At 48.1% G+C, this 10,636-nt stretch overlaps 1 protein-coding gene across 2 annotated transcripts in view; it reads right to left on the reverse strand.

The window, feature by feature from the left end:
- The window catches only part of LOC107121288 (aldehyde dehydrogenase family 3 member B1-like), a 41,012-nt gene that overhangs the window by 17,732 nt on the left and 12,644 nt on the right, over positions 1-10,636 (reverse strand). For both annotated transcript variants that reach the window (XM_015424184.1, XM_015424185.1), the window contains exons 3-7: positions 7,253-7,415; positions 7,017-7,127; positions 5,869-5,989; positions 5,023-5,108; positions 3,774-3,855 (exon numbers count right to left, since the gene is read on the reverse strand). In XM_015424184.1, coding sequence (XP_015279670.1) covers positions 3,774-3,855; positions 5,023-5,108; positions 5,869-5,989; positions 7,017-7,127; positions 7,253-7,415 — 563 coding nt within the window. The remainder of the gene's footprint in view (positions 1-3,773; positions 3,856-5,022; positions 5,109-5,868; positions 5,990-7,016; positions 7,128-7,252; positions 7,416-10,636) is intronic.

The raw sequence follows: 10,636 nt of genomic DNA on the forward strand, positions 1-10,636 counted from the left end.
GCCTTCAGCACAGGTCTGATATGGCCCCATTTAGGGAGGCCCATCAGCAACCTGGCCGCCGCATTCTGCACCAGCTGCAGCTTCCGGATCAACGACAAAGGCAGCCCCATGTAGAGAGCGTTACAGTAATCCAGCCTTGAGGTGACCGTCGCATGGATCACTGTAGCTAAGTCGTCGCGGCTGAGGAAGGGGGCCAGCTGCCGGGCCTGAAGCCTTGAGGTGACCGTCGCATGGATCACTGTAGCCAGGTCATCGCGGTCGAGGAAGGGGGCCAACTGCCGAACCTGCCTCAGATGGTAAAATGCAGACCTGGCAGTGGCTGCTACCTGGGCCTCCATAGTTAAGGAGGAATCCAGGAGCACTCCCAAACTCCTAACCTCCGACGCTGGCCCCAAAGGCAGCCCATCGAAGGTCGGGAGAGGGAGCCCCAGCCCCAAACCGTTCCGACTCAGGCCCAGGACCTCTGTCTTCGCTGGGTTTAGTTTCAGCCGGCTCAGCCTGAGCCACCTAGCCACAGCCTGTAATCCCTGGTTCAAATCTTCTGGGTCGGAGCCCAACCGGCCACCCAACATCAGATAGAGCTGGGTGTCATCTGCATACTGATGACAACCCAGCCCATACCTCCTGGCATTCTGGGTGAGAGGGCGCATATAGATGTTAAAAAGCATCAGGGAAAGCACTGCCCCCTGAGGCACACCACATTCAAGTCGGTGCCTCCGGGACTGTTGTTCCCCTATTACCACTCTCTGTCCCGACCTTGGAGGAAAGAGGCAAGCCATTGAAGGGCGAGCCCCTGTATCCCCACGTCGGCGAGGCGGTGGATCAGCAACTGGTGGTCGACCGTATCGAACGCGGCCGACAGATCTAACAACACCAGTGCCGCCACACCACCTCGGTCCAGATGCCTCCGGAGGTCGTCCGTAAGGGCAACCAGCGCCGTCTCTGTCCCATGGCCAGGGCGAAAGCCGGACTGGAGTGGATCCAGGACAGAAGTGTCATCCAGAAAGCTCTGCAGCTGTGTCGCCACCGCCCTCTCAATCAACTTGCCCAAATAGGGCAAATTAGACACCGGCCGATAGTTGGCCAATTCGGCCGGGTCTAAAGTTGGTTTTTTCAGGAGAGGGCAGACCATCGCCTCCTTAAGTGCCTCCGGGAACCGTCCCTCCATAGATATTAAATAGCATTGAGGAAAGTACCGCCCCTTTTGGCACTCCACACTCCAGTGGGTGCCTTCGGAATAGCTGCTCCCCTAGTGCCACCCTTTGTCCCCGACCTTGGAGGAAGGAGGCTAGCCATTGCAAGGCAAACACCTGGATTCCAGTGTCAGCAAGGCAATGGATCAGTAGCTGATGGTCGACCATGTTGAACACTGCAAACAGGTCCAACAGCAACAGCATTGCTGATCCGCCCCGATCCAAATGCCTCCAGAGGTCATTTGTGAGGACGACCAGTGCCATCTCTGTCCTGTGGCCTGGGTGAAAACTGGACTAGAAGAGATCTAAAATGGAAGCGTCATCCAAAAAGCTCTGTAACTGGATTGCCACAGCCCAAATAGGGCAAGTTGGAGACCGGCCGGTCATCTGCCTATTCAGCCAGGTCCAAGGGTGGTTTTTTCAGGACAAAATGGACCACCGCTTCCTTGAGTGCCCCAGGGAACAGTCCTTCCGAGAGGGACATTAATAATCTCCCTTATGGCACCTCAAAACCCATCATGGCCAGCTTTAATTAGCCATGAAGGGCACAGGTCAAGGCAGTATGTGATGGGGGAGTACAGTTAGGAGCAATTTGTTGACTTCCTCTAGGCAGAGCAGATTGAAATAATCCAAAACCTGACCAGAAGACGTGCATGGAGCCTTGAGTTCACTCACTGTTTCAACTGTGGTCGGGAGGTCGTGGCAGAGCGACAGGACTTTATCTGCGAAATAGCTCCCAAAGGCCTCACAGCCAATGTCCAGTTCCCTAACATTTGGTCTGCCTTGTGGCAGAGCAGTCATTGACCAAATCGTTCTAAACAATTGGGCTGGGTGTGAGCTTGCAGACACAATTGTGGCTGCATAGTACTCTCTCTTCGCAGTCTTTCAGTTGGAAAAAAGTTTCCTGCACATTGTTTATTTAAAGTTTCCTGCACATTGTTTATTATTACCTCAAATGTTCCTGGGCTGAGGCAGTGCTTACTAAAGCAAAATGTCAGAAGGAAAGAGACCAACATCCTAGCTCAAATGAAGGTAGCTGGCAGGGCCAGACTTAGTGAGTCCGGGACCCAGGCAAAAGTCCAGGATGGAGACCCAGAGTCGTTGCCAGCAACCCCACTGTGATCCCCCATTAGGGCCAAGCAAGGGGTGGGCCTTGCCCCGTGCAACACAGACACAAACCAGTGTTAGCAGCCAGCTGACCAAGCCCTGAATTGGGTGAGTGCAAATTGTCATTGCCACAAGAGGGCAGCCCAAGACACAAAAGGGGCCATTGCATAGGGTCGCCAACCTCCAGGTGGTGGCTGGAGACCTTCCTAGGATTACAGCTGACCTCCAGGTGGCAGAGAGCAGCTCCCCTGCTTTGGAGCGTGGGTTCTTTTGCATTAGCCCCTCCCCTTCTCAAACCTCGCCTTCCCAACATCTCCAAGAATTTTCCAACCCGGAGTTGCCACTGGCAGCTGGAGCCTGGCCAGTCAGATGGGCCCAGTACAGGACGGTTGCCTTTCTTCCCATCATGCCCTGAGTGCTGCCATCTTTCCCTTCTTCATCGTCATCCCACACGACTTGAGAAGAGAGGGTAGGATCAAATAGCCTTTGACAGGGCAGCCACAAGTGACACATTTATTTATTTATTTATTTATTGGATTTATATCCCGCCCTCCCTGCAAGCGGGCTCAGGGCGGCTCACAATTAGTGGCACCATGTGCCAAGATAAAACAATTAAAAACAAGATAAAACAGTTATACAATTAACTTAGATACAGTTGTTACCAAAAGGTGCTCGTAGTGATATTCGTTCTTCATTCAGTTAGAGATGGCGTGCAAACAAAAGTAATGCTAGGGCCCCGATTTAACGATATTTCGGCCTCCCGCAATGCTGTATCTCAGTCTCCTGAAGGGAGACTTGTTGAGATGGCACTCTTTATTATTGTTGAAATACATACTCTTGTCAATATAACCACTTGTTCTGTATTATACTGTTTTACAGGTCTCTTTTGTAGCAGGAACTCCTTTGCGCACTATGCGACACACCCCCAATGCAGCCAATCCCTCAAGAGCTCACAGTAGCCCCTGTAAGAAGAGCCCCTGTAAGCTCTTGGAGGACTGGCCACACCAGGGGTGTGTCGCCCAATATGCAAAGGAGTTCCTGCTACAATTCCCAGGGTTCTCTCCTCATATTGTATTGGCCTGCCTCCGTGTAGCAACCCTTGACTTCCTTGGAGGTCTCCCATCCAAGTACCAACCAGGGCCGACCCTGCTTAGCTTCTGGGCCTGACAGAGACTGATCCTGAGACCACAGAACGGGAAGCGACGATTTACTCACATTTACCTATGCACCTCAGCTGAGCTGCAGGTGGGCACCATGGGGCTACATTGGAAACCAAGGCCACAAACAGCTCCACTGGTTGACAGCCAGTATGATCTAATAGAAAGATAGTACTCTGGATTCAGATCCCATCTCGGGCACTAAATGGTTTGCCTGGTCACACTTCACTAGCCTCGGTAGCCTCTTTATTTGTTAAGTCTTATTTAAATTCGTGATGAAAATCATCACCATGGAAATTAAAAATGTAGAAGTCACCTGTAAAGAAGATGTAATCAAACTTGTTCTCCAGTAATCTGGCAGTTTGTTCATGGCCACCTGTCACCACAGCAAAGGTATCCTGTGAAATAAGAGAGAAGCGTCACCTGTCGTCACTCCCAATCAGCAATTCACACACCGGCCCAGTTTCTGCCCCTCAGGCAGATTCCTCTTGCTTATTTGGAAGAAGAATGTATCTTTCCCACAAATGCACACGACTGAGCCCCATGAAAAGCCACTCTCAATGGTGGATTTAAGCAGGCAAGCGGGGGGGGGGGGAAGGAGGGGGGTGTTTAACCCATTGCACGCCCACATTTTGGCTTTTGCTTCAGATCCTTCACCAGGCGGCCGTCTCCCTCCTGGGATCCTACAGAAGAGGCCGCAATGGCTAGTGGACAGTTTGGAGCTGAGTCATAACAGCTATGAAAAAGTTTTAGCACTTCTCCCCCCCCCCCAGTCCCCACTCCTTTCCCACTTTAGATTTCTTTTTCAGCAATCAAGTTTTCATTTTAAAAAATGGCGTTGGTGTCGTCTGCCCCTTAAATCACCACAGGATTTTTAGAGGAAATAGAATACAGTGACGTTATCTCAAGGAAAAGAAAAGTGCATCATCCTACAGAGATCTCTTCCTCTCAAACACAAGTCCACAAGTCCTGGTGTCATACACATAAGACTGTATCTCCCCCCCCCCCCCAAGAACAGAATCTATCCAGAGTAGGCATGCTTCTATGTTTATGCCTTGTGTCCCACAACAATGCAAAATAAATAACTTGCAATGAGTAATATTGTCTGTACACCCATTGCAACTGTGACCCTTTCCACAGTAGAGAAATTTGTACACTGACATCTTAAAAAACTGTATGTTATGTTAAATTTTCCACAGTAGATTTTTTTTCTTACCAGGCGCAAACCTGAAGTTTTCTCCTTCTTACCCCGTGTTTTTGGAACTTTCTAAAACGGGATTCTGAGAACGTGTGGTAAGAAGGAGAAAATTTTGGATTTGCACCTGTGAGGAAAAATGTACTGCGGAAAATTTCACATAATGTGCAGTTTTTAAAACGTCAGTGTGGGGGATTTCACTACTGTGGAAATGGTCTGTGAGACAATCTCCCCCAATAATATCCTACTGAGAGATGAGATCTAAGCTGAATATTTTATGTAGTATCACACCAGAGAACTGGGTCATGTATGTGAATGAGAATTCTGTTTTCATCAGGAAATAAGGGAGAATTGGGTCTAAGAAACTCACTGGGTCAAGGTAGGTAGGCAGTACTTCAGCCAGGAGCTTTTCACTGCAGCTGCTTTGCTCTGAAGGTTTCACAATCACGCAGTTCCCTGATGGAGAAAAGAGCACATGACTGTGGTGGCAACCTGACTGTGGTAGCAACCATCACACAGTTGGATCCTGCCAGCAGGAGCCCCTGTGAAGAGACCAGCTAAACAAAGGGTCCATGGGTCAGGGCTGTGGGGATATTCTACTGTGGGGAACTGAAGAAGAAGAAGAAGAGATTGGATTTATACCCCCCGCCCTTCACTACCCAAAGGTGTCTCAGAGCGGCTTACAGACTCCTTTCCCTTCCCCTCCCCACAACAGACACCCTGTGAGGTGGGAGGGCTGAGAGAGCTCTTGACAGGGGTCATTTCGTAGAAAAAGAGCTAGGGGGACTCATTAGCATAACTCATTAGCATATGCCACACCCCCTGACATCACCGGAAGTGTGTCATAAGGCCACACACCCCGCCCCCAACGGTTCTGGCCGCCGCCCTTGCAGCTCCACTGCCGAGCCCCACGAGGGGCCCGGCGGTTGACCTGCAAGGCCGGCGGGAGTGCAAGGAAGCCCCACGAAGGCCCTCCCTGGCCCCAGGCAGGCAGGGGTGGGGAGAGGCAGGGAGGAAGCAACTTACCCTCCCTCTTCTCCTGCCTCCTCCTGGCTGAATGAGGGCCGGAAGCGGGGCAGCCGGAACCACGGCTTGCCCAAGGTCATCCAGCCAGGTGTGAGTGGAGGAGTGTGGAATCAAACCCGGTTCTCCCAGATTAGAGTCCGCCTGCACTTCACCACGACACCAAACAGTTTTCAGAGAGCTTCTCACTCACCAGCTGCAATGGCCCCCACCAGAGGGATCAAGGTGAGGTGAAAGGGGAAATTAAAGGGTGAAACGATGAGCACCACGCCATAGGGGTCCTTGCGGATGATGGCAGACTCAAACAGGGTGGCCTACAAGGAAGTGAAGACAAGAAAAGTCCATGAAGCAAGTGAAATAGAATAAAGAAAGTTGTCAACATGAAAGATGTTGTTTGGCCTCAGTGTTCAGCCTGTTGGTGGAGTGCTTTTCACATTCATCTTTATTTTATAATGTCCAAAGATTACTGGAGATGAAAAGATGTTACACAGCATGATTATTCCACTTCCAGACCTTTATATTTTTTATATTGTTTGCTGAAATAATTTAGTGCCTTGTTCAAGTGTCAACTTGAACTATGTACTTCAGACAGATGTGAAGGGAAAAGTACATCATTGTAGTGTATCCAGCCCTGACAGGGCCGGGCATGTCCAGACTTGTCCAGGGACAAAACCTTAAGCTTCACATCTAAAGACAATGGGCCAGAAGGATCCTAGCCGGCCCTATCAGAGGCTAGGCCCCAAACCGTGAGGCCAATAGGTCTCTCAGTTACTGTAAATAGCCTATCGGGAAGTGGGGTGTGTGTTTTGGTGGTGGGTTCTGAGGGAATATAAACCGGCCTGCGTCTTGTTCCGGACTAATAAAAGGTATGCTTAGCTGAATCACTCTCCGTATGCATACTTTTCAATCATTTAATCAAGATATGCATGTGAAAAGCTTAAGGATGTTTTCATGCATAACACTGATGCAGCAATCCTAAGGACACTTTCCTAGGAATAAGCTCCATTGAATGTCCATTGGGACATAATTCTGAGTAGATCTACTTAGGATTCCTCCTAAAGTATTTCAGAACTTCTCATCTGTGTGCATTTGTGAATGCTGTTAAAGCATGAAACAAGCCACCATTAGGCTTTGTGTTTAACCATTATGTTTTTTTTCAATATATTGGACTCTTTCAATATAATGTGATAAAATGGGGCAAGAGTACACAGTAGAAACAGGTTTATGGAGGCTGCAGAAATTATCTCAGCCTGTTTCGCCTCTGGACCTTCCACCCAGACAAGCACAGAAGCACCTTCTCTCCCACACACATTTTCACCCCTCTCAGCTTGTTCTTCTCACCAGATTCTTGTTCACACACTCATCTGCCATCCAGTCATGCAGGCAGTTGAGTGCATTGTTCACTTCGTTCATAACAAGAGAAACTTCAGCAATTTCTCCTTCAAAAGCAGACTGTTGGGAGAACAAAAGGGTCTTAGTTTTAGCTGCACCAGGCTTACAAACCACATAACGAGCAACTGCTTCTGGTTCGACAAGAAATTTTCAGCCAGAACCTCTGGCTGCATCACCACACTCACCCTGCGCATGTCTGCGTTCACGGCATGCAGGATTTCACACCTCTTCTCCTCCAGAAAGCAGGCCAGTGCCTCCAGCTGTGTCCTCCGATAGGGCATGGACCGTGTCTTTCCTGTTAGCCAGGTGGCACGCAGGCAGTCCACGAGGGCAGTGTAAGGGTTTGAGCTGGAGACAAAGCAGGTCATCAAAGGATTTCTAAGGATCATCTAGATTTTTTTCAATACTTGTTCTTATAGGACAGGATGCCAACACATTCAGCTGATAATAGCTCACAATGCTGCCTCTCATTTCCTTCATAAAATAACAATGCAGCAATGTATACACAAATGTACTGTTATGCAGGTTACCCCAACCACTGGGGATGTGGAATGGTACAGTTCTTGTCAGATCTCAGAAGCTAAGCAGGATTGGTACTTGGATGGAAGACCACTGAGGGAGTCTCAACAGAAGTCCAATGGCAAACCAATTCTGCTTCTCACTTGCCTGGAAATCCCCTTGCTGGGGTCACTGTAAGTTCATGGTGACTTGTCGGCACTTACATTCATATGTATCCGCCCACAGTGAAGTGTGGACAACTAAAGCATACTCTCAACTACTAGGGGAGTCAGTGATAAACCTTTGTCGGAATTAAAGACATACAAAGAAACTTCCAAGCGAACATGCCCTCTCTGCTTCTTGGGCCTGGGTCAAGAAGACATTGGCTTATGCAAGGTAGCAGAGATCAGAGGTGGTAAAATGGACTGTACCACTTCAGACTGTATAAGGTGGATAACAACTCTAAATATTTCTTCACATAAAACACAACCATTAAAATGAGCTGAAGTGGCGCATTCCATTCTACCACCTAACGTTCTGTCATTGCCATCTCACTGTCCTGTGCATGTAAACCAGGCCACAGGGGTGCATTTTTTGTGGCTGTCAAAGGAAGAGAAGAAGAAGAAGAGATTGGATTTATACCCCGCCCTTCACTTGGAGTCTCAGAGCGGCTTACAAACTCCTTTCCCTTCCCCTCCCCACAACAGACACCCTGTGAGGTGGGTGGGGCTGAGAGAGCTCTTGACAGAAACTGCTCTTTTTCAAGGACAGCTGTGCCAGAGCTTGTGACTGACCCAAGGTCACATCAGCAGGTGTGTGGTAAGAAATATTGAAAGATGGAAGTGTTTGGGTTTAAAATGAACAAAATAGCTTATGAAATCTACATATGTATATCTGCCTCTGCTCTTGCTAGCAAAACTGGCTTGACCTTTTCTTTCACTGATGATGTAACACACTCAAATTGTCAGGAAATTCCCAGGGAAGCTCCACAGATGTGAAACTTGCCAATAACCCCAATTTCCCAGGCCATAAAATATATGACCATTTGGGAAATTGGCAGACTCCAATCCACCCTGCTTTCATCTCTCTGATAAACATCAAAACACAGTTTATTTCCCTGATTGGGGAACACCTGGAAGAAACAATGACACTGTATTGATCCTTTTGGAATGTGAACTCTTGTTGTGTGCAACCAAGGAAGGAAAACAAAATTTCCTGTAAAACAGTCTCAACTTCTAAATGTTAATTTACACCTGTAATCCAGTTATTAAGGGATCCCTTTGATCTCTGGTATAAATATGGGGTGGTTTTACAACAGAACTTAGCTGACTCCAAAGGAGACAGCCAGAGAGAGAGGCCTCTCGACGCGCTTGCATGGGGTGGGAAAAACTTTGCTTTGCATGTTTATTCTCCTGTGTGTATTATATCAAATGTTTAGGAATTAGAACTCTGAATGTTTTGCTATAATAAAGATTAGTTTATTTTAGTGATTTCCAAGCTTGCACATCTGTCTTTGGTACGGGGCGACACTCAGGAGACACACATGAACTGAGGGGGGAGTGTGGGTGACATGGGTAAGCACGCTTTCACAGACAATGTGCAGACACACACCCACACCTCCAAAAATCTCACAACAAATGGTGCCGTGACACTCAACGGATCTCCTCCGCCCCGAGAGAAAGAAGCTTGGTCTTGTGAGTATGAAGCTTGGTCTTGTGAGTATGGATTTCTTTTATCTATCCTTTGTTCATGGAATTCCCAGGGGAGCCAGGTGTGTGGCCCTGGAAGAGCTAGAGAGAGAGCTGGTGGAATTGAGAATTAGCATGCTGTAGAGGCTCAGGAACATGGAGGGGAGGGACTGAGCTCACCTCCTGCCTGCTTACAGGAATTAGAGGCAGTTGCCAACCTCCACCCTGACATTCCGGGCGTACCTCTCCCCACCCCATCCCAGACTTTTTTGTTTATTCCCTGATGGATCTTCCCGGCTATATCATCATGAATTAATGGGGGGGGGGAGACCCGGAGTCAGCTGCGCTCCCTTTACATCTGAGCACTCGAGCAGCAGAACTTTAGACTGCATTGACATCTCTATTTTCTCCTGCTCTGCTTTGGAAAAATTTGGATCCACCAAGGTTCCTAACTGTGGCAGAAACACCAGCCGCTTATGTTTGGCATGACTGCTCGCTGCCAAGCCACAGCCGGTGGAGCGTGTTGTCCTTCATTGTGAATTTTTTTTTTTTTGGAAATATGCAAGTCAATCACACAGCTAAATCTGCCATTTGTAATGAATCAGGGTTACAAATGGGGGGTGCAGGTAAATCTGGGATCTTAGAAAGTAAACAACCTCTGGGTGTGCACAGGTGCCACTTTCCCAGCCATGGCCGCCCCTCCCAGGTGAGATCTTTGCGAGACTGGTAGCACTGTGTAAAATTGCCCACGCAGGCCACTTCGTGCCCTGCCTGGGAATGGGGGGGGGGGGTAGTGACCCAAGTCTTAAAACACTGGTATGCCCCAGAAATTCAATCTAGAAGCCTCAGGGGAGACCCAGATTTGGCCACACCTGCCGAAACCACAAAGAAAACAAAGTGCCTACCCTTGGTTGTTCTTGGAGCATTCCAACATCTTTAAACTTCTTTAACACTTTGTCAAGGGTATGAATATTATGTAATTGGTATTGATATATTTTAAAGTTGCATTTAAATTTTAAGTTGACCTATAGTTACAGGACTTAGGACCATCATTTATTGCTAATTTGTTTAAACGCTTGAGGCACTGCAGAGTACTCATGCAGCACATACACAGATAACTCAGGGACCATGGAAAGGAAGAATAGGTTCATAAAAGATGACTTGAAAGGATTTGTGAAGCCACAGGTTTAAATTTGTTGGAAGCATTGCCTCTTGCTCATTTACACATTAGGAATAAGACTAACAGAGAATATAGGATTGATCTTATTTGTGATTTTGTTTGGAAGGTTTCCCTGTATTTTATAACCCTCACAGGCTGCAAAGCCTGACTGAAGAAATTGATTATGTGACTAAATATATTTTGTTCCTCGCTACCCCTTTTTA

Source organism: Gekko japonicus, unplaced genomic scaffold, assembly GCF_001447785.1.
Source record: "Gekko japonicus isolate JY-2015 unplaced genomic scaffold, Gekko_japonicus_V1.1 scaffold1380, whole genome shotgun sequence".
Lineage (NCBI taxonomy): Eukaryota > Metazoa > Chordata > Lepidosauria > Squamata > Gekkonidae > Gekko > Gekko japonicus.